Source organism: Schistocerca nitens, chromosome 6, assembly GCF_023898315.1.
Source record: "Schistocerca nitens isolate TAMUIC-IGC-003100 chromosome 6, iqSchNite1.1, whole genome shotgun sequence".
In the NCBI taxonomy this organism is placed as follows: Eukaryota; Metazoa; Arthropoda; class Insecta; order Orthoptera; family Acrididae; genus Schistocerca; species Schistocerca nitens.
Window position 1 is genome coordinate 717,540,258 of NC_064619.1, and position 25,063 is coordinate 717,565,320.

The 25,063-nt window shown below is 45.6% G+C and overlaps 1 protein-coding gene across 1 annotated transcript in view; it reads left to right on the plus strand.

Annotated features, from left to right (window-relative positions):
- Nucleotides 1–15,014, plus strand: part of LOC126263155 (junctophilin-1) — a 948,615-nt gene extending 933,601 nt beyond the window's left edge. Inside the window, exons 10-11 of the mRNA XM_049960189.1 lie at nt 887–1,087; nt 11,402–15,014. Coding sequence (XP_049816146.1) covers nt 887–1,087; nt 11,402–11,488 — 288 coding nt within the window. The 3' untranslated portion in view covers nt 11,489–15,014. The remainder of the gene's footprint in view (nt 1–886; nt 1,088–11,401) is intronic.
- The last annotated feature ends 10,049 nt before the right edge of the window (nt 15,015–25,063 follow it).

Here is a 25,063-nt window from a genome sequence, read left to right on the forward strand (position 1 = left end):
TTTTATTTCTGTCATTGCGTCTTCGATGTATAGATTGAACAGTAGGGGCGATATATCACATCCCTGCTTCACCCCCTTTTTTAATCCGAGCACTTCGTGCTTGGTCTCCCATTCTTATTGTTCCCTCTTGATTCTTGTTCGTATTTTATATTAATCTTCTTTCCCTATAGCTTACCACTATTTTCTCAGAATTTCGAATATTACATTGTCGAACGCTTTTTTCAGGTCGCCAAATCCTATTAACGTGTCTTGATTTTTCTTCAGTGTTGCTTCCATTATCAACCGCAAAGCCAGAGCTGCCTCTCTGGTGACTTTACCTTTCCTAAAGCCATCGTCATCTAACAGAGCCTCAATTTTCTTTTCCATAGAGAGCAATGAGCATCATGGTCAAATAAATCTGGGCTTGCATGAGAGATCGATGTGTTCATTTTTTCCATGTGCCATTCGGGAGTAGAACAGTACAGAAACACTCTGAAAATGGTACTATGAATCCTCTGCCAAACACAAGTGTACACAACACACTAGGTGCACGGATGTAGGCTGTCTCAGCCATCCGCTGCCTATCTGACGAATAGTAAAGGTAGCCTTTTATGGGACCAACGATTGTGCATTGTCATCCAGAAATAGTAAGATATAAAAATTAGATCGTCATATGGCGGGTAAGGAAAAATTGCTGTGGATCCTCATCGGACTTTCAATTTGTCACGGTGACGAGAAAAGGTATTAAGCTATATATTTGCTTATTCAGCTATTCTTCTCTAACCAAGAAGGAGCCTCGCAGTGACGCCGTTATCCAGCAGAGGACCAACAGGCACCATTGAGAGAGAGAGAGCTTGTTGCACTAGTGAAGTGGACTCCCATGACGTGTGGTGTTTTGTGCCCGCAGACCCTGCCGGTGCCGCAGCCCATCCAGCGGAAGAAGAGCCTGCCCGACGTGCAGGGGCTCCCGCGCGCCACCGAGCCCATGTCCCGCGAGGAGGTGTCCGTGCTCAGCTCCGCCCGCCGAGAGGAGATGCGCCGCATGCAGGAGGAGCAGGAGCGCCTGCGCGCCAATCCGCTGCTCTACCTCGTCTCTCCCCACGTCAAGGTACGCCTTCCTCACATCTCAGCTGAACCTCGTCTTTCCTCCTGTCAAGGTTTGCCCTCCCCACCTCTCTTCTCTACCTCATCTCTCCGCACATCAAGGTACCCCTCCTCACATCTCAGCTCTACCTCGTCTCTCCCGAAGTCAGGGTACCCTCCTCACATCTCAGCTCTACCTCATCTCTCCCCATGTCAGGGTACCCCTCCTCACATCTCAGCTCTACCTCGTCTCTCCCCATGTCAGGGTACCCCTCCTCACATCTCTGCTCTACCTCGTCTCTCCCCATGACAGGGTACCCCTCCTCACATCTCAGCTCTACCTCGTCTCTCACCATGCCAGGGTACCCCTCCACACATCTCAGCTCTACCTCGTCTCTCCCCATGCCAGGGTACCCCTTCTCACATCTCTGCTCTACCTCGTCTCTCCCCATGTCAGCGTACCCCTCCTCACATCCCAGCTCTACCTCGTCTCTCCCCATGTCAGGGTACCCCTCCTCACATCTCAGCTCTACCTCGTCTCTCCCCATGTCAGGGTACCCCTCCTCACATCTCAGCTCTACCTCGTCTCTCCCCATGTCAGGGTACCCATCCTCACCTCTCAGCTCTACCTCTTCTCTCCCCATGCCAGGGTACCCCTCCTCACATCTCAGCTCTACCTCGTCTCTCCCCATGCCAGGGTACCCCTCCTCACATCTCAGCTCTACCTCGTCTCTCCTCATGCCAGGGTACCCCTCCTCACATCTCAGCTCTACCTCGTCTCTCCCCATGTCAGGGTACCCCTCCTCACATATCTGCTCTACCTCGTCTCTCCCCATGTCAGGGTACCCCTCCTCACATCTCAGCTCTCCTTCGTCCCTTCCCATGTCAGGGTACCCTTCGCCACATATCAGCTCTACCTCGTCTCTCCCCATGTCAGGGTACCCCTCCTCACGTCTCAGCTCTACCTCGTCTCTCCCCATGTCAGGGTACCCCTCCTCACATCTCAGCTCTGCCTCGTCTCTCCCCATGTCAGGGTACGCCCTCCTCACATCTCAGCTCTGCCTCGTCTCTCCCCATGTCAGGGTACCCCTCGTCACATCTCAGCTCTACCTCGTCTCTCCCCATGCCAGGGTAACCCTCCTCACATCTCAGCTCTACCTCGTCTCTCCCCATGTCAGGGTACCCCTCCTCACATCTCAGTTCTACCTCGTTTCTCCCCATGTCAGGGTACCCCTCCTCACATCTCAGCTCTGCCTCGTCTCTCCCCATGTCAGGGTACCCCTCGTCACATCTCAGCTCTACCTCATCTCTCCCCATGTCAGGGTACCCCTCCTCACATCTCAGTTCTACCTCGTTTCTCCCCATGTCAGGGTACCCCTCCTCACATCTCAGCTCTACCTCGTCTCTCCTCATGCCAGGGTACCCCTCCTCACATCCCAGCTCTACCTCGTCTCTCCCCATGTCAGGGTACCCCTCCTCACATCTCAGCTCTACCTCGTCTCTCCCCATGTCAGGGTACCCCTCCTCACATCTCAGCTCTACCTCGTCTCTCCCCATGTCAGGGTACCCCTCCTCACCTCTCAGCTCTACCTCTTCTCTCCCCATGCCAGGGTACCCCTCCTCACATCTCAGCTCTACCTCGTCTCTCCCCATGCCAGGGTACCCCTCCTCACATCTCAGCTCTACCTCGTCTCTCCTCATGCCAGGGTACCCCTCCTCACATCTCAGCTCTACCTCGTCTCTCCCCATGTCAGGGTACCCCTCCTCACATATCTGCTCTACCTCGTTTCTCCCCATGTCAGGGTACCCCTCCTCACATCTCAGCTCTGCCTCGTCTCTCCCCATGTCAGGGTACCCCTCCTCACATCTCAGCTCTGCCTCGTCTCTTCCAATGTCAGAGTACCCCTAGTCACATCTCAGCTCTACCTCGTCTCTCCCCATGTCAGGGTACCCCTCCTCACATCTCAGTTCTACCTCGTCTCTCCCCACATCAAGGTATGCCCTCCTCACATCTCAGCTCTACCTCGTCGCTCCCCATGTCAGGGTACCCTTCCTCACATTTCAGCTCTACCTTGTCTCTCCCCGCGTCAAGGTACGCCCTCCCCACTTCTCTGCTCCACCTTACGTAATCACTCCCCATCTCAAGGTACATCATCACTTCGCAGCTCAACCTCATCTTTCCTTGCATCAAGGTATGTGCTGCTCACCTCTCTTCCCAACCTCATCTCTCTCATCATTAAATCGTGCTCTCCTCATTTCACTCTTCAACTATGTCTCTCTCAGTCTCAAGGTACACTCTCCTCATGTCATTTCCCAACCACATGTCTTCCCATGTAAAGGTATGCCCTCTTTATTTCAGTTCCCAACTATGTCTCTCTCAGTGCCAAGACACGCCCTCCTCATCTTATTTCCCAAGCAAGGTTCTCCCCACATGGAGGTATGCTCTTTTCATCTGCTCATCCTTGTTTCTCTCCATGTCAAGGTATGTGCTTCTCTTTCATTTCCCAACCTCGTCTCTCTTAACCTCAACATACTGTCTCCTCATTTCATTTTCCAACCATGTCTCACCTCATGTTACGGAGTTGTCCTTTCGTCTCACATGCCAAGCATATCTCTCCTCATGTCAGAGCGGTCTCCTTATGGTCACTTCCCAGCCACATCTCTCTCAACATCAAGATATTCTCTCTGAATGTCACTTCCCAACCATGTCTACCTCAACATCAAAGTATTCCCTCCTCATGTTACGGAGTTCTCCTTTCGTCTCACATGCCAAGCATATCTCTCCTCATGTCAGAGCGGTCTCCTTATGGTCACTTCCCAGCCACATCTCTCTCAACATCAAGATATTCTCTCTGAATGTCACTTCCCAACCATGTCTACCTCAACCACATCGCCTCCTATGTCAAAGTAGCTCCCTTCATCTCACCGGCCAACAATGTATCTGTCCTAGTCAAGATGTGGTTCCCCAATCTCACTGCTCAACCTCATCTCTCCCTAAGTTTGGCTATGCGTTCACTATTCCATTGCTGTAACTCGTTGCTCTGTATGTCAAATTTCTTTCTCCCAACTCTGATGATTTGGATCACATTTCCAGACAACAAGGTAATTTCCTGACGGTACTGCTCCATTTCATCTCTCCACAAGTCAAAGTGTACACATTCCTGACCACAGTGTTCTTCTTACCCTACTTCAAATTATTCTTTTCCCACTTATTTGCCCCATCTCTCCATGTGTCAATATAGCCCCATAAATCTACTAAGTCAGAGAACACAATAAGATTAACTGGATTCTTGAGGATGTGGTATTACACAGCTTATCACATTGTACATCAGTGCACTCACTATAATTATCTTCAAAATGCAGTTACATAGGAGAGACGCGACGATGGCTTGTGTAGTCGCTGAGGATAATTATACTAAATCCCTGTATAAATACTCATTCCTAACAATTCTGAGACCCCACTTTCACTTCCGCTGAATTTTGTAAATTCTTCTTATGTACTAAAACTTCTCTACAAACAAGGAGTTCAATAAGGAATTGTAATTACGTAGTGGACCTCTTCAGTTCACCTATGTTGTAATGACATAACATCGAGCACTGCGTTCAAAGTCGGTTCAACTTCCATAAAGGTAATGTACGACTACTGGTGATCAAGAGGGACTAGTGTGTATCAGTAGCTAGATATATTTTCTTCTTCTTCCATCAAATCCTTCATTTTGGAACAGTAAACTTTCTGGTCTTGAGACCACGTTTCGAGTCTAAGTCATTCATCTGATCACTATCGTTAACTCTCCAACACAATTAGCCACCACAGCCTAGCAGGAACATATATTAATACACAGGCGGTATATATTTATTGCTCGCTCGTCAACCCTAAGGCTGGTTCAATGCAGTTCTCGTTTTGTGTCGCTTGGCAACTATCTTGTTCTTCGTTTCAGCATAACCTCTGCATCTTACGTCATGGCCGATGTGTCCTATATTCCCATATCTAGGTATGCCGCTGTGTTTCTTTCTTTCAACTACAGTTTTCATCATCGATAACTCATTCAGTAATGCACTGATGGAAATGGAAAGAGTTATACCATGAATCACCAGTGATGTGCATCACACTTCGTGGAGACATTCTCACACGTGTTAGGAAAGCATGCTCCTGTACTCTCTACGACCATAGATGTTCTGGGTTTTAAGTATGACCCAGAAGCAGGCATGGCAGTCAACTTTAAGTGACTTCCATGAATACTTAATGACGACTTGACGCGTCCAGTTTGCAACAAAATGCATTTACCTTGCACTTCATTATAATTTATATGTCATAACTTATCATTTTTATCTTTGTTAGATTTTTATTACTGATGATAACTTATTAGAGTCCAAACTAGTTAACTGTCATAAAACCAACAAAACTAATGGATCAGGTTATTTGTGAATAAAAAGTATTCTTCAAAATAGATCGCGTGCTCCAGTTTGTCAGTGTCTGATTTCATACACAACTGACCCCGAAATTATTGACGCAAAGAAGAAATGTGATAACAGCGAAATTTATTGCACATATTTCAGACATGACAATACATAGATGGTTAGAACTGCACGCACTTTAACTATGATGGTTCAGCATGGTTGGAAGAAACCACCTGCTGCAGTCAGAGCCTCTAGATTTCGTGGCCTGGAATCAAACGCGGCCTGGGTGTGCTGCAGCAGAACACAGTGCCACATGGTTTGTATCCGAGGCCACAAAGCGTCTACAGTGATTGCAGGAGGACCAGAACAAACAAGATGCCGACTAACCATATCCCAAACATTTTCAATGGGTGACATGTCAAGTGAAGTTGTAGCTCACGGATACAGCAGTAGCCATCCTTATCAAAGAAGGCTTGGACACTCCTCACAACATGTAGCCAGGGCATTTGCTTGCTGAAATATGTCATGTGGAGCTGCCTGCAGGAGTGACAGTGCCTCAGGATCTACAGGTGATAGTGGGTCCACAACCGATTATGTTGAGATAGGGAACCAATGGTCGGAAATTCATGTTTATTATGTTACGGACATGCACAGTGTACATCACATAACAACAATTTACACATAGAAATTGTTCAAAGTGGCGACTGCCTGTCTCATTGCGTGCATGGCAACTGCACATACAGTTCTGCTGCACTCTCTCAAAGATCCCTGGTGTCTATTGCACCAAGCGACAGGCAGTTTGGACCCTAGCAAGCAGGTCTTCATCCATTCTTACAGCGGTTTCATACACCAACGTCTTGACCTAACCTCAGAGATAAATGTCCAAATGTCCAGAGGTGCGAGCTCTGCAGTCGCAATGCCCATGGGACAGGACCTACCCTTTCTATCCAGTGACAAGGATATGTGTTGTTCAGTTACTCGTGGACATTAACATTGAAGTGAGCTGGTGCACTGTCATGTTGAAACAAACCACATCCTTTTGCGGACAACAAGGGGTACGGTGTTCAAGAACTGTGGCTGCACATTTTGTGGGAAACATCAGGTAACGTCGGCCAGCCAAATGAGGAGGCTGCAAATAAGGTCCTATTAGGTGACCTTGGACAGTGCCCATCTATTTGTTGACTGAGAATTGTTGCTGGTGGCGACCAACGTGAGTGGCGTGGGTATTGTCCTCACTCCAGACATGTCTGTTGTGCCTGTTGAAAACACCATTACGGATGACTGAGGCCTCATCTGTGAACAATACAAACTGTACGAAGTTCGGCAGTACAGCACTGAGGTGGATAATCCATTGACAGAAGGAACGCAGGGCTCAAAATCCATTGGTCCCAGTGCTTCCACACTTTTTTTTTATTGGGGTGTAATACCTTTTCCACTGGTACTCTCCACACTGTATCCTTTGAAGTGTGGATTTCATGGGCAAGTTGGCAGGTGATTTTCACTAGGTGGTCGGCCACATGAAGCCAATACCATATCCTCAAAATCTGGTGTTGATCAGAGTTGTCTTTGGCGGGAATGTTGGCTGGCTCTCTGTGGTGTGAACAACCCCATCTCTTGTAAGTTCGTATCCACAGAGATAAACTTCTTCCACTTAGGATGACGCCTGTTGGTGAAGCATTCTCTGTACGTTCGAGCCGCTTTAGGGCTCTCCATCCTACCACACCATACATTAAATGCATGTCAGCCAACTCTCGTGACGAATAACATTCCATCTTCGGCTACACATCATACACTGTGCACAGTAACACACCTCACCATGGACATGTCACAAGGTGTCTGATGCAATGGACAACTGGCACCAGGGATGGTGTGTGTGTGTGTGTGTGTGTGTGTGTGTGTGTGTGTGTGGGTGGGTGGGTGGGTGGGTGGGTGTTTGGGTGTGTTTGGGTGGCATAAGTTAATGCGCCATGAGATGCATGCAGTTGTCGCAGGACGACCGTGCTATGAGCTAAGATGTGTACTGTGTACAGTATGACTGTTTGGTGGTCAGGGGTGTACGCTGTTTATCACCCACTTCCTCTTCCAATGTACAACAGACACCCAGGATCTTTGCGAGAGTGTGAGATAACTGCATGTCCATTGCAATACATGCGTTAAGAATGGGGGTCTTCTCTTTGAACAATTATTATGAGCTTGGTTGTTATGTGGTGTACACTATGATAGCACAGTAAATATGCATCTCCGACCATTGGTCCCTATCTGCATATAATCATTTGTGGACCCAGTATCACCTGCTGCAATTTGACCCAAAAAGTTTGAGACATCCTGTGTAGTCACCCTGATGGTTACTGTTCAGATAGCTCTCAATATATAGGAAGCAAGATCACATGTTACAGACAATTATGCTCCAAACTATTACACTTTACACTTGTCCACTATGTCACTCCCAATGCAATCTGTCCAATTGAGCTAATCACACTAGCATCTAACAAGTAGAGGCCATCGTTGTGGGACAAACTGAAGTGAGACTCGTTCGAAAACACCACATTATGCCACTCAGCACGCCAGTAGTGGCGTTCATGTGCCCTTTACTGTCGGAGGCGCTGGACTTTCTCATCAGTGGAAGATGATGTAATGCCATGCGTGCCACCAGTCCAGCCCTCAGCAGATGGAATGGAACTGTCGAATCACAGAGGTCCACACTCTTTGCAGTGCTTCAAAGTCAAGCCAACGCTGTGGATGGAGCTGCTGTGTCGTTTATGGCCATGCTGTGGACAAGAGGGCGGTCATTCCACACTATCGTCACATTGTAAAGTCCAGTACCCACTGACCTCTGTGCACGACCGTGCTCTGTCCACTATAGTTGAGTCGGCATAAGTTGATTCTTCACAGTTGCAGTGTGGACTGGGCGCGACAACTTCACGCACCTACTCCAGCTAATAACATAACGCGATTTTTTAATGGCACCACTTGAGTCATCCTGTCACATTCTTTGCTTGTACGTGTCCATTTCGTTTGAGGACTAAGCTCCGGCTGACTGCAGCATTACGCGCGACCTCTCTGGTAAAAAAAAAAAAGTGGGCCCTAAGTGCATGCATGCCATATCTCCTTACAATTTTAATCATGCACAAAGGTTCCGCTGTTCTTCACATCTTCCGATTCTGGAGTGATTGAGACCACTCGTTCTAGGTATTGCAGTTTTCAAGTAGTTTTATACTATAACACTTCTGCACTGTCAGGGATCAGGACTGATCGTGAAAAATAAATAATTAAAATAATATGAGCAGGAATTAAGTTACGTTTGTAGCATTTTTGTTTTGCATCGTGGTATTCCGTTTGCTATGGGTTTATTTGCCGCTTGTCTTTTTTTTGTGCTTTACTGTTGTTATTTAAATTTACAAATTGTCATTTTGTCAAGTGGAGGTGTAAACGCTAGTAAATGCAGTGCCAAGTGGAGAAATCGAGTCAGCCGGGGCTGAGTCCTCATACGTAATGGACACGTGCAAGCAACGTGTTCCGTCGTGTTGTTCTGTTTGAGTTCCATAGAGAGGTGACAGCACCAGAGGCAGCCAGAAACATTTCCGCCGTATATGCGGTAATGCCATTCGACAGAGAAAGGTAAGAAAATGGTTTTCTTGTTTTAAGGAGGATCGTCTTGACATTAGTGTCTCGCCACGTTTAGGAAAACCTTTGGGGTTTGATGAAAATCGTTTAAACGCATTAATCAACGATGATTCAAGTCACTGTACTCGAGAGCTAGCATATGTGATAAACTATGGTCATTCCACTTTGCATGCAACGGGAAAGGTTCAAAAATCGGGTGTGTGCATACCGTATGGTCTAAGTAAAAATCCCAAAAATCGGCGGGTGGCCATATGTACATTACTGGCCATTAAAATTGCTACACCAAGAAGAAATGCAGATGATAAACGGGTATTCGTTGGACAATATATTATACTAGAACTGACATGTGATTACATTTTCACGCAGTTTGGCTGCATAGATCCTGAGAAATCAGTACCCAGAACAACCACCTCTGGCCGTAATAATGGCCTTGATACGCCTGGACACGAGTCAAACACAGCTTGGATGGCGTGTACAGGTAGAGCTGTCCATGCAGCTTCACCACGATACCACAGTTCATCAAGAGTAGACACGGGCGTATTGTGACGAGCCAGTTGCTCGGCCACCATTGACCAGACGTTTTCAATTGGTGAGAGATCTGGAGAATGTGCTGGCCAGGGCAGCAGTCGAACATTTTCTGTATCCAGAAAGGTCCGTACAGGACCTGCAACATGCAGTCGTGCATTATCCTGCTGAAATGTAGGGTTTCGCAGGGATCCAATGAAGGGTAGAGCCACATTGTTCACAATGCCGTCAATGGGAACAAGAGGTGACCGAGACGTGTAACCAATGGCACCCCATACCATCACACCGTGTGATACGCCAGTATGGCGATGACGAATGCACGCTTCCAATGTGCGTTCACCACGATGTCGCCAAACACGGACGCGACTATCATGATGCTGTAAACAGAATCTGGATTCATCTGAAAAAATGACGTTTTGCCATTCGTGCACCCAGGTTCGTCGTTGAGTATACCATCGCAGGCGCTCCTGTCTGTGATGCAGCGTCAAGGGTAACCGCAGCCATGGTCTCCTAGCTGATAGTCCATGCTGCTGCAAACGTCGTCGAACTGTTCGTGCAGATGGTTGTTCTCTTGCAAACGTCCCCATCTGTTGACTCAGGGATCGAGACGTGGCTGCACGATCTGTTACGGCCATGCGGGTAAGATGCTTGTCATCTCGACTGATAGTGATACGAGGCCATTGGGATCGAGCACGGCGTTTCGTATTACCTTCCTGAACATACCGATTCCATATTCTGCTAACAGTCATTGGATCTCGACGAACGCGAGCAGCAATGGCGCGATACGATAAACCGCAATCGCGATAGGCTACAATTCGACCTATATCAAAGTCGGAAACGTGAAGGTACGCATTTCTCCTACTTACCCGAGGCATCACAACAACGTTTCACCAGGCAACCCCGGTCAACTGCTGTTTGTGTATGAGTAATCGGTTGGAAACTTTCCTCATGTCAGCACGTTGTAGGTGTCGCCACCGGCGCCAACCTTGTGTGAATGCTCTGAAAAGCTAATCATTTGCATATCACAGCATATTCTTCCTGTCGGTTAAATTTCGCGTCTGTAGCACGCCATCTTCGTGGTGTAGCAGTTTTAATGGCCAATTGGCTCGTGACCAGTACCGGCCATTCCTATCCTGTATCGTCACTGATGATGAGCAATGGTGTCTTTATACTAATACAAGCAAAAGCAAGAAATGGGTCAAAGACCTGCGCACATCCACTAAAGATTATCTAATGCATTTGGTGGAACAGAGGCGGTGTGGTGTACTGCTAATTGCTTCTCCAGGATGTAACCATCACTGCTGACATTTAGTCAACCAATGATTCGTCCTGCAGACGGAATCCGAAAACGACGACCAAGAAGACTGCGTGAAGTGATGCTACCGCACGATAACTCCTGCCCACTTTCTGCTAGACTGACAAAAAGCAGCGTACAGGAGTTAGGTTGGAAAGTCCTTCCCTATCCACTTGTACACCTGATATTGCTCCCTCAGATTTTCACATTTTCCCCTCTCTATCGTACAACCTTCAAGGAATTTCCTTTCCGGATGAAAATGCGCTGCTAACATGGCTCGACGAGTTCTTCGCCTCAAAACCAAGTGATTTTTACAGTTTCGGAATTTGAAAGTTACCACAGACTGGTGTAAATAGTTGAAGGAGAATATATTATTGATGTCTAAAGTCTCTGTTATGTGTATCTATTGTGTTTATTAAGCTTATGGAAGATGCCCTAGATTAACTGAGACAGTCATCGATTTCCGTTTGACAGATAGTTGTGTGTGTTTGTCGGCAGGAATGGTTCTCGCGCCAGCAGCTGGTGATGCTGGTGCTGTTCATCAACATCTCGCTGGCCATCATGTTCTTCAAGCTGCTCACGTAGTACACGGCCCAGACCTCGCCGCCGCCGCCGCCGCCGCCGCCGCCGCCGCCGCCGCCGTTGCAGGCCTCCGCCGCACAGCGGACACGCCCCTTCGTGTCTCCACGGGCCACAACAGAGTTTCACCGGGATAGGATTCGTGACTTTGTTTTCTTTTTGCGAGAAAAGAAACTAATAGCTACTAGTGAATAAAAAGAAATACCACCTAGCTTCCAAAACTCCAGTTACCTATTCGAGAAGAAACCTCTCTTGTTTAGAGACTAAAAATATTGCAAAAAACAAAAATAACACTTCTGTACGAAACTTGAGGAAGAGACACAAAAGGGAATGATTAAAAGATACGCTTGAAGGTCTTTATTTATAGAGTGTTGTATATGTATGACATATTTTTACATGGAGAGTCTCATTTGACATTTTTTCACCTTTTAACGCCTGTATAAGGTGGAGTAACAACTTTGTACATGATGTTTCTGACCGCTGTGTATATTAGTGCTAAATTTTTACTAGCATAAGACTACTGTCGTTTTGTATTCTGCACAACATTTTATTGGAGTTATCTTAGCAAGGTTGTTTGTTAGAGAAACTGTGGTCATAATTGGCAAAGGGCTCTTCTTTGCTGTTGTTTTATTCTCATCCACGCAAGCTTGATATTACCGGGATCTGTTGTAGGGCTACATACGTGTCAATTGCCATACGGTTTACCGACATCGTTTCGTTGCATTGCAGGTTCAAGGGATCAAGCAGTTTTCTCTGGATGCGTTCCAGTGTTGCCTTGTAATTTGTTGGAAAGACCGTAGGCTATCAACTCTGGTTCGATCTAGACATCGGATGTAAGATTTCGCCCGCAGCGTCCGGCTTGCCTTTGTAAAGGCGAGACAGTGTTAGTTTGTGTAGAAGGGCCGCTGACGTGCTGTACGGATTCCAAATCGGGATGAGCAAAAGATGAGCATTTCTGTGAAATAACGTTTATAAGGAAACCCCGAGTATGTTGTATTGAAGCATATCAAAACTCTAATTCACTAACGGAGTGGACGCTCTTCACCGATGGTATGGGTTGCTCTTGCATGAGGGGTGGGAGGAATTCACGGATGTGTGCCTTTCAGTAGAGACTCTTTTGAGAACAAAAACTAACGGAAGAGATAATGGCTGTCTAAATTAGTTTCACGTATGTCGCAAAGGAAATATCTTGTCCTTTTGTACTTTCAGAAACAAATCAGAAGATATTTTAGGACTGCTCATTATATACCTTGTTACTTGTTGTCTAGCCAAATTATTGGGACTAAGATTTACTAACAATTTCCTACTGCTAACGTAATGATAGCAAGTCCTCTACTGTAAACTGTAAGACGCTTAAGAGCGATGTTCGTTATATACAACGGAATTAAGCCGTTTCTTGCAGAATTGCTACGACGAGCTGTTTTTGAACTTTTATACCGTCGCCTCTCCCGTGCCAGCTGAATCTCCTAGAGATGGCGAAGAGGGGATCTTCTTGCCTAGTCTCGCTGGCATTTATTTCGGGTTGTGAAAAATAGTTGCGCACTTCGCCTTTCCCTCGAACCTAATCGGTTTTATACTTTGAGACACACGCACAGAATTGATCGCAGGCTTTGATTTGGTGTGAGACTGCCCCGTGGTCTTAATATGCTGTTTATTTCTCCTTTTCGGTTAGGACAACCATAAACCCACCCCGCGCGTTCCTTGTAGACGCAAACTAAGCGCTGCACCCACTCGAAACGAGTCGATGTGTTTCTGATGAGAACCTTATCCTGGAAGAGCTCCGCTTCGCGATCTTCCCATTCCATTTTCGGCTTTGGCTGTATAGTCGGACTGTTGCATATCTGTCGTCCCCATTCCACTCGTGCTCCCACCCGCAGTTGTTAATTTTCCTGCCCCTTGCTCTCAGTTTCAGAGCGGTTGTATGAAGTTGCGTGTTTAGTGTTATCCCCCGTCCCAGTTATTGTTCGTGGATTTGGTTGTAAGAAGTCTTACCGTGTTGCAGCATGATGAACGTCGTTTTAGATAACGCAGGCTCAACGCTCGGTGTGCAGGCATACAACCTAGTGAAAGTAGTTTCCGCCCGCATGAACGCTGTGGCAAGATGTCGTCCAGATGGTTACGTGTCATACTGAACTTGTCCGACATATTGTTCATCTGTAAGTAATTCAGCATTTTGCAACAAATAGCTGATGCGATCTGCTAGGGTTTCTCAATCTGTCCAGTTAATATCACACATTTTGACTCATATTACCAGGAGTATAAGGAAAAGTCGACGTTTGCATCATTTGAGCTGCACCACGTTTCCGCTTTCACCATCGTGAGCCTGTACAATGAGAAAGTGTTGGATGTTCATATGTCAGTGTCCACCTGCCTTCTCCGTGAAACGCACGATTGACTAACGAAGCAATTTACTGTTAAGCTTTATTTTCTGCTGTTGAAATTCTTGTTCATGTTTTGGGCTACAGTGGAATGTTGACCTGCGGCGGAGCGACACCTGTCCAACCACAGCCCGGTCCGTGACCACCGGTCAAGAGTGAGTGCGTAATTCTGGTAAGCCGGTGTTGCCGAGGTTCTGCAGGCGAAACTCCAACACTGTACAACCTGCCAGCACCACTCCAAGTCTTATGATTTGTCACGGTGATCTTCAGTTGCCTGAGAAGTAGGGCGCCACTCAGTCACTGTTCAGCTGCACCTGACGAAGGTGGAGAGATCTCTGTCCTTTGCATGCTACTGAGAGGCTATACATGGACGAATATTTTTTGCTACAGGACACAGAAACACATTGCTGCTGTAACAGTTGATGACTCCATCTGGCGATGTCAATAGGCAGTAAACGACGGCGCAGTCAAGAGTAAATTGTGCGTGTTTTTTATGCATACCAGGTGTCCACACGAAATGTGTTCAGGTCCAAGCGACGAAGGAGTATGGAGCTCTCTTACTGAAGTTAGCGATTTTTTCTTCTCGAATGCGCTGAGGCTATAGACCACCACTGTGCCGTACTGATATGTCCTGCATAACTACACTGTGTAGAGATTGTGGATTGTTAAATGTAAGTCTACATCGTAACCAGCTCCTTCGAAAACGATCAGTGACGTGTTCAGTACCAAATGACCATCGAGAGATTGTTAATTTGAAACTTTTATGACTTATGTTGAGGGACCATTGCCAAATGGTGAACATCGTGGATAAGAGAAGGATACAGTGCAATCTCTCCTAGGCGCCATCAAACAATTCACAGGTGTCGATAGTGTACCGTGATCCACCATGTAAGGAGTTTACTCAATGGTGTGACGGACACCAAGAGGAAGCGAAATGAATTTTCCCTCTCTGGGCAGAAAGATAACATATTTTGCATATGTTGCGTGTTATCGGTGTTCGGAACTCAAGAGCCAGTAGCAGGGGAGGAGGAGAGTTGAACAAATGTGAATGGGGCTGATCGGTGGGTCAGGGGTCGCTCTGTCATCTACTGTGGTCCTGTTCAGGTGCTAAATATAACTGTGGAATCTAAATACAGGAATTTGTAAGAAAACTACTTGTGTGTTGGTCTTTTCTCCCACCTCCCCACACTGGAGCAGGTCATCTCAGCGGAGCACCTCGCCGACCTGGTGTGACGTCCAGCAGCCACGAAAGGTAGGTGAATCGCCTGAGCATAGTCTAGCCACTGAGACGCACGATTTACTTTTTTAAATTTTTTATCCATATTTCGGAGCTTCAAACGTGACGGTGTTCGATACACTGCCGGTATGAATTGAAAAAAAAAAAACGCCTTCAGTCACAACTTCTCGTGTTTCATTAAATACACGATGCATTTCAGACCCTGTGGGTCCGTTATCAGGTGCAATGTAATAAGACAAATTACACCTGATGATGGAGCTACAGGGTCCGAAATGCATCGTGTACTTAATAAAACACGAGAAGTTGTGACTGAAGGCGTTTTATAACTCATCCCTCCAAACATTTATGGTTGTTTAAAAATTATAGTCAAACTAAATCACTGTTTTCAGAGTGTCAATTTAGGATGTTGAAAGAGTAGTGATGACACTGTTTTTTTTGCATTCGATAAAAGTCTCGCTTAGATCAAATACAGGATGTCCATTTCAGACCTCCCACATTTCAAAGACCCCGGGAAAAATCTACAGTAGATATGGTAACGAAATTGTGCCACACGCTAGAGCATCTCAAAGGATTTATTTTCTCGCGTCACCCGTGCCAACGTTCCAACTATTATCACCAGAGCGCAGCACGATTGCATGAAGTGAAAATGACGACTCCACAGCAGCGCGCGCAAGAAATAGTGTGGTTTGCATTAACAAAATCGCCGATTACTGTGCATGGAAATTATCGTAGATTGTGTGGATGTGATTCACCAGATGTGAAGGCAATTAAGAAATGGTATCGTAAGTTTCTGAAACATTACGTCGGGGTACACCGTAATGTTCCAGAAGAAACAGTGGACACATCAGACAAGCGTTTCTCAGAAGCCCATGTAAGTCAGATCGGCAGGCATCTAGTCAATTCAAGAGTTCCCCGAGCAACGTTACATCGCGTAGTACAGCAGCGTCTTCTTTTGTCTGCTTACAAAATGCAGATTCTGCAACATCTGTTGCTACGGATGCTGCAGCGTGCTGATATGAATGACAGCTTCTGGTAAGATTTTTATTCTTAGACGAAGCAAACTTTCATGTACTGGGTACGGTTAATTGGCATAACGTTCGAGTTTTTCTCCTCGTAACATTCACACTCTGTCGTTTAACACGTTCCTGCTAGCCCTAAATGGAACATCTGGTGAGGGCTAATGCACAACAGGATTGTTGAGCCGTTCATCTTAGCAGAAAACACAGTGAATGGGTCAGCGTATCTGCACATGTTGGAGCAACTTGTATACTCTCAGATACAAGACTTGTATTCTAACTTCATAAAGTCGTCTTCTAACAGTATGGAACCCTACCGCATTGATCAACAGCTGTTCACAAGTTCCTGGATACGAAATTTACAAATCGCTAGATCGGATGCGGAGGACCCGTCACCTGGCAACCAAGTTCATACGACATTACCCCGCTGGATTTTTTTCTTGTGAGGATTCGCGAAGGACCTCGTATATGCGAACAAAATAGACGATATTCCTATTTTAATATGTCATGTCATATAGATGCGATTGCAACAGTGGCAGAGAACATGTTACGAAGAACATGGCAAGAAACTGAATACAGACTCGATAGTCTTCATGCTACAGATGGTTCACATACAGAGGGGTACTGAAAATTGTTAAACAAATTTTTTGAGATGCTCTAGGATATTGTGCAATTTCATTATCATACCTGATGTAGTTTTTTTTTCTTGAGCCTTTAAAATGTGGGAGGTTTGAAAGGGTCACCCTGTATTTGACCCGGCGAGGTTTTTATCGATTGCATAAACAGTGCCATCACTAACCTTTGAACACCAGAAAATAACACTCTGGTAATAGTGAATTGGTTTCACTATTAATTTTAAACAAGCGTAAACATGTAATGTTGTCAACTCGTGAAGCCAGCTACACAGAATACTTATTTTACTAGCTGTAGACGCTACACCTACAAATTAAATGCAAACTGAATAGATCTAGCAGTGCACTGAGGACACAAAAGTCATGGGTTAGAGGTATGCACATATACAGATGGTAGTTTTGGCTACACAAGGTATAAAAGGGAAGTGCATTGGCGGAACTGTCAGTTGTACTCTGGTGATTCGTGTGGAAAGGTTTCCGAGGTGACTATAGCCGCATGACGGTGATTAACGGGCTTTGAATGCGGGACGGCAGTCGAAGATAGACGCATGGGACATTCTATTTCGATCCTAGACCACTGGAAAACTGTGGCCTGGTCAGATGAGTCCCGATTTCAGTTAGTAAGAGCCAATGGTACGGTTCGAGTGTAGACTCAAGTTATTAACAAAGCACTGCGGAAACGTAGTGGCTCCATAAAGGTGTGGGCTGCGTTACCATGGAATGGACTGCGTCGTCTGGTTCAACTGAACCCGTCATTGACTAGAAATGATTGTGTTCGGCTGCATGACGACCATTTGCAGCCTCTCATGGACCTCATATTCCCAGACAGCGATGATAGTTTTATGGATCTCAGGGCGCCATATCTCCAGGCCACAACTGTTCGCGATTGGGTTTGAAGAACATATAGAGCAAATGACTGGGTCACCCAATCGCCCGACATGAATCCCATCGAACACTTATGGGACATGCTCTAGAGGTCAGTTCGTGCACAACATCCTGCACTGGCAACGCCTATGCATTTACGGACGGGTACAGACGTAGCGTGGCTCAATTTTTCTTCAGGGAATTTCCACCCGCTTGTTGAGTCCGTGCTACGTCGAGTCGCTGCATTACGCCGGGTAAACGAAGGTCCGATACGATATTAGGAGGTATCCCGTGAGTTTTGCTACCTCAATATATAACATCAGACCTAATTTATCATCTCTTCATAAGTACTTTTATTCTACAAGCGAAACATAGACAGAATTTTTTTTTTTTTTTAGGTACGTGTGTCTAGTAGTCATGGTACACTCTGCAACACCAGCGGCTCGGTACCGTAGCGCGCCGATAAATCAGCCAAACAAACTGGTGCAGCTTGTTGATGAAGTATCGTGCAGTAATTCGCTTCTGGTAGCTGCTAAAATGGTGCGGCTGTGTCAGGCCAACCCAGGTGGCTTCTTTAGCCGTTTTGAGTAGTATGACACAGCAGCAACGATGCCGTCGCTGTCGAAAGCGAATTATCGCATGATACTCCAATTCATTAATGGGCTGTACCGTTTTATTTTGGCTCCTCTTGGGGAATGCTTCAGTGCTATGGTGTGGGAATTTCATTGTGTACCAGGACTGCACACATGTATCTGCAAACAAGCAGAAATTACGTAATTTTCTTTTTGCGATGTGTTAATTAAAGCCTTATGACTAAGCACCGTACAAAGTTCATCTAAACTTTTCAACGAATCTGTTAACACACTATCTCTAAACACATTAAGTGACAAGGAAAAAAGTTAACGACCTGGCTACAATGGTCAGGTCTAGACGCAATTCCATTAGGTACATGTGATCCGCAGGTATGTACTTAGAGTTGTAATAACATAGAGTTATAAAGATCTGTGAGGGTTAAAAAGTTCATCAGAGTTCATTGTCACCACGTGCCTGTATAATGAAGTCTGGTAGTGTACATAATGGTATTGCGCTGCGTCAGATGACAAGTGAGCACTGTGAAGGAACACGGAGAATGCTTTGCGTTCGTCGAGCCAACGATAGTGGCAGTTGACAGAGTTTGAAAGAGACACAATTGTGATCTATGTGGCTGTCTTCTCAAACTGCTCAGTACTCAGGATATGAGAACGTTTATATGCTGAATTGAAAGAGGACGTGAGGCAAACCATGCGCTTTGTCACTCCACCATACCTTCATCTGTCATCCTACCACAAGCAGTTGACTCACCACATCATCACGCGTCGTAGCACCAATAGCCAGACTGGCAGAAGCCTGATTACCTGCATAGGCTGCTGTTAAAACCACAGCGCAGACGTTACTTCTGGATTGCTCATGAGCGTCTTCGCATCATTTTCAACGATGAATCATGGATCTGCAACTCATCGAACGATCACCGTCTGCAATTTCACCGCCGGCCGGAGTGGCCGCTCGGTTCTAGGCGCTACAGTCTGGAACCGCGCGACCGCTACGGTCGTAGGTTCGAATCCTGCCTCGGGCTTGGATGTGTGTGATGTCCTTAGGTTAGTTAGGTTTAAATAGTTCTAAGTTATAGGGGACTGATGACCTCAGAAGTTAAGTCCCAAAGTGCTCAGAGCCATTTGAACCATTTGCAATTTCACTAGCGGTGACGGAAGAAGTCTCTGTCTTGCACCCAATAGCGTTATGGTGTGGGAAACCATTGTTTATTCGAGAGATGTTCCGTAAGTAATGCAACACGTTTTTTCTGAAAGAAGATTGGTTTTATTCTGGATTCCAGTGCACCATGGTATTATCCACGCTGTTGGTTGCAAAACCCTATTTTTCAACGTAACCTAAGTTCAGTGCAATGGCCTTATGTTACATTCCTGTGTGGATCTGTATGCTTGCATGGCACTACTGCACTGGTCGACGTAGGAACCAAAGCCTTGCTGCATCAATAAATTCCCTATCATCCAAGTACTGCTTCCCGTCGAGTGCACCCTTCACTACGCGAAGCAGATGGAAGTCGGAAGTTGCGAGATCCGGAGTGTAGGGTGGGAAGAGTGGCGTGAAGCCTAGCGTTGTCATGGGGAAGAAGAAGTTCGTTTGCATTTTTGCAGTGTGTATTCAATTTCCTGAGGACAGCAGAGCTTTTTGCGGCCTGCCAACATCCAGAAGATTGGACAAGTTTGTGCAATTTGGTGTTTTGATGACAGACGCCTCGTCCAACGGCTCACCGTACTTTTCTTCACCGCCAGGTCTCCGTAAACTTTTCCGCCAAAAGAACCTTAATGACAGCTTTCTGCTTAGAAAACACCTCAGTTACAGACCCCATTTGAAGGCTACGTATAGCGCCACCACCCGTCGGGAATATTCCACAATGTCCCACAAGAAATTCCGCAGTTTTTTAGCTGACATTAGCTGAGGGAAAATTTTGTTGCATTACTTACTGAACATCCCTTGTAGCTTCAGGGCATACCTAGCAGTGATTCAGGGAAATCTGCCGAGAGAGCGGCACCCCATGGGCACCCTGCATTCTCTCATATCACCTCTATTAGACTGCATGCTGGTACCAGGTTTCAACTGGACAATGTTCCTCCTCTCACGCCACAAGTTTCTGTAAACTTCCTGCATGACAATGAAATACTCCGTTTCCCAGGAAGATCCTTCGTTGTGTCTCTGATCGAACAAGTGCGAGACCGGCTCGATTGTTAACTCCATACCAGTGCAAAATACATTACACCATTCATCCAAAGTGTTTTTTCCTGTCAGAAATAGCAGGAAAATATGTCATGTTACGATAGATTAACTTACATTAGGAAAAAAGCTCAAGAAAATTTATGTTTTTAATGAAATGGGCTCCTACTATTTTCTAAATCGTCATGCAGCACCTGGTTCTCCATATTTATTGCGCCACTAACGAAGACTGTTAAAATCCGAGCGTTGTACCTAAAAACGCGACTCAAAACGAGAAGTGTATTGTTTACGAATTTCATAAGACGTTCGCAGTCATTCAGTTCCATATAACATAGATAAATTTTAATTCAACGTTAAAAGCAAGCTATCACACCTATTCATAAAGCCGATTTTCTCAGTCACTTTTAAGGTGGGGTTGGCTAGGAGACAAGGTACAGTGCCCTCTACTGAGCGCAGGTGTACGGAATTGTTCTAATATTTCGTTTTGGAATTTGCGTATAAAACCAATAAATATTTCATTATGTGTTTCATCTGTTTTTAGCTTATCAGAATTACGCAGTTCTAAAAAGCATATTCTCAGATACGAGTTTACACATCGGATACAGTTTGTCTAATAAGACCTATTTTCATTATATATAGGGTTAGTCAGGAGGAAAAGTACGTGTTTTTACAGGTGATAGCATTACTGATTCTGAACAAAAAACTTGATGTGCACATATGCCCTGTTCCGAATGGTTTCCGAGATAGAACACTTTTAATGTATATTTCTATTTATTTTCTGTATTATTCATTGTCATTGCTTACAACGTACCACAGTAATATAGAGGAAGTTGAGACGAAAATTTTGATACGGGACGCTTGTGGCCTATCAAGTTGGAAAACTACCTCAAACTGGCCTACAAAAAGTACTTAACATACAGGGCATGCGTGTCTTGTTAGTCTCTGAGATATATCAGAGACTAACAGTTTGTGCGGACAGACCGCGGAAATACTGAAAATCTCGCACGACGCGCATGCCCTGTATGTTAAGTACTTTTTGTAGGCCAGTTTGAGGTAGTTTTCCGACTTGATAGACCACAAGCGTCCCGTATCAAAATTTTCGTCTCAACTTCCTCTGTATGTTACTGTGGTACGTTGTAAGCAATGACAATGAATAATACAGAAAATAAATAGAAATATACATTAAAAGTGAAAAGTGTTCTATCACGGAAACCATTCGGAACAGGGCATATGTGCACATCAAGTTTTTTGTTCAGAATCAGTAGTGCTATCACCTATATATATATATATATATATATATATATATATATATATATATATATATATATATAATTTTTTGTGTCAACTATGTATGTGAAAGCAGGTGTCATTTCACAAACTATTCGTCAAGTATATATAAATTCGTTTCCGAGTGCCTGCTTTAGTAGTCCATAATTCCGATAAGTTAAAGAAAAATACATAAAGCAATCAGTGATTGGTTTTATAGGCGAATTCCAAAAACCAACAATACAACAGTTCCGTGAACACACACACACGCACACACACACACACACACATACACAGTGATGAGCCAAAACATTATGACCACCTGTTTAACAGCTTGTTCGTCCATCTTTAAAAACAAAATACATCACTTATTCTGCTTATAAGGGATCCTTGGTATGTTATTGGAGGTATGTGGTGTTAGATGCTTACACAAAAGTCAGTAATTCGCGTCAATAACGGGCCACTGATACGCGTACGTGGTGATGGCGACCCAGACGGGTTCCTTAGATCTACATCAGGCGAATTTGGTCGCCTAGAAATCAACGTGAGTGCACTATAAGGCTCCTCAAACAACTGTAGCACGGTTCTGGCTCCAAGGCACGGACAGTTACACTGCTGAAAGATGCCGTCGCCGTCGGGGAAGACGTAAACGATGAAGGGATGCAGGTGGTTCGCAGCTGTCGGCGCGTCATCGATTAGTACCACAGGTCCCATGCAAGCGCAGGAGAATGTCTTCCATAGCACAATACAGCTCCTACAAGCCAGCGTCCGTGGCGCGCTGTATGTTTCAAGCCACCGTTCACCTCCATGACGGCGTTTGTGGAGACGACCATCGACCTAGTAGAGCAACAATATGATTCACCCGAAGAGCCTACAAGTTTTCATTGATCGGCAGCGGAGCGTGATGATCCTGGGAGCACTGCAGTCGTAATTGGCGATGTTGTTGAGTCAACGTGTGAACACGCAGGGGTGGCCTGCACAGCTCTATGTTGAACAATGTACGATGAACAGTGTGTTCCGAAACACTTATGTATGCACCGGCGTTGTGCTATTAAGCCAGAGATGCCACGGATCACCATCTGTCCTACTTTACAGAGCAGACAAGTCTCCGAACCCCACTTTCTGTGAAGAGTCGTGGACGTCCAACAATTTAGCGCCTAGTGGTAATTTCACTGCCCTGCCTCTTTCCGTAGATGCTGGGGGCAGTGCCACGTGAACATTCGACCAGCTTCGCCGTTTTCGAGATACTCGTTCACAGGCTCTGTGTAATAATAATCTGCCATTTTGTCAAAGTCGCTTATCTCAATGGACATCCTATTTGTAGTCCATAACTTCGGTAGGGTGATTCGCCGTCCATGTCTGCTCCGCCGGCCGGTGTGGCCGAACGGTTCTAGGTGCTTCAGTCGGGAACCGCGCGACCGCTACGGCCGCAGGTTCGAATCCTGCCTCGGGCATGGATGTGTGTGATGCCCTTAGGTTGGTTAGGTTTAAGTAGTTCCAAGTTCTAGGGGACTGATGACCTTAGATGTTAAGTCCCATGGTGCTCAGAGCCATTTGAACCATGTCTGCTCCACTTACATACCTTTATCACCGCACCACGTTCCCGAAACGCCAGTGGGCGGCATCTAACGTCGTGGTGGACAGTGGTCATAATGGTTTGGCTTATCAGTGTGTGTGTGTTTGTGTGTGTGTGTGTGTGTGTGTGTGTGTGTGTGTGTGTGTGATTGAGTATGGGAGTATGAAGTGATACACGCTTTGAAATGATACTTACGATGCAGTACCGCTATGTCTTATAGAAATTTATGTTCGTCATCTTCTTCTAAACTAGTGGATCTGTTTCTACCAAACTTGCTATGCATATCACTTGCTATATCAAAAGAAGCGCTGTACACGTAGGAACCAACTACCTCTCAAAGGACTCGGGTCGGGTTGATAAAGTAGTGCAACACACTGCATGCAAATATCCAGACTACGTATACTCGTATTCATCCAGTATTGGAGAATTAGTGCACACAGTAACTTGCAACAAACTTTACACATAATTTGAAACGTTTATCAACATTTTTCTCGCCTACTTGTTTAACCTCAAATATTTAACTCCTTAACTCATTCGTAAATTTATCAGAAATTCGAAGCTGTTTTACACAGTGAGTTCTATTCTTTAAAGAAACTGGGTTTCCTGATTACTTGCTGTTATGGAAGAAGCAGTGTAGTGTTAAGAACCATCTACACCTCATATGGGCGGGGATAAAGAGTGGTTGAGATTGATGCACAACTGAGGAACACCTGGAGCAATTTCAACCAAATTATTAGGTAAATTAGTTATCATTTGTTTAAAATACTGTGGGAGTAAGATTTTCCACTATCAAATACGGGTGGGAGATGTAAATGAGGAGTGACCTAAAAATGTTCGAAAACGGCCTGTGTCCTGTATTTAGCTGACTAGAAATACGTTGAAAAGTACGAATATAATTGGCTCTTATTTGTTGTGTGTTCAGTGTGTAGGTCGCGAGAATGAACATTGCAGCCAGCCAATAATTTTAACTTGTCTCGGAACGTAACAGCAAGCCACAGTACTGAATACCATCCCACCTGGAGTCGTGCTGTGTAAACAAGCAGAGAATCAGACATATATGGGTGCAATATATGTCACATAGACATTTATTCAACATATCTACCTAAGACCTTGGATTGATTTCAACCAAGCTTGGCACGGATACTACTATTTATAAAGAAATACAGTTTTTTTCGGGGGGGGGGGGAGGGGGGGTGCTGTACAATGGCGCAAAGCACCAACCTCCTGTTGGAATGAGGGCTTGGGTGATAACGGGAAGATTGACAGGAAAGGGGCGGAAGGTTGAGGGGGAGGACGAGATGACGCCAGAAGGGGCAGGAGGAGATGGACGAGAGAAGGGGCATGAGGAAATGGACAGACAGAGGAGGGATGAGGAGGTGGACTAATAGATGATTAGAATAAATAATCATCCAGCCAGTGCCAGGTTTCTCAGCTAGTAAAGTGATAAAAACACATCAGAACATTGCTTTGAACTTCACGACATCGTCAGGTGAGGTATACAAAGATAGCTGTATGATTTATCATAAATTTGCAGAAAACCCAGCGTTGCCTGGATATATATTTACACCACTCTTCCATTAGTCTTCCTCCTCCTCCTCTTCTCTGTCCATCTCCTCCACCTACCCTTGATCCACCTGGTCCATCACCCACTCCTTGTTTATCTCCTCCTGTCCTCCTCTCTGTCCAACTCAGCATTCCCTCCCTCCCTATCCATTTCTCCTCGCCCTCTCGCTGTTCATCTCCTTCTCCATCCTCTCTGTCCACCTCCCCCTCTTTCCCCTTTCTCTGTCCATCTCCTCCCCTCTCTCTACCTACTCCTCTTCTTTTTCTCCTCTCTCTGCCC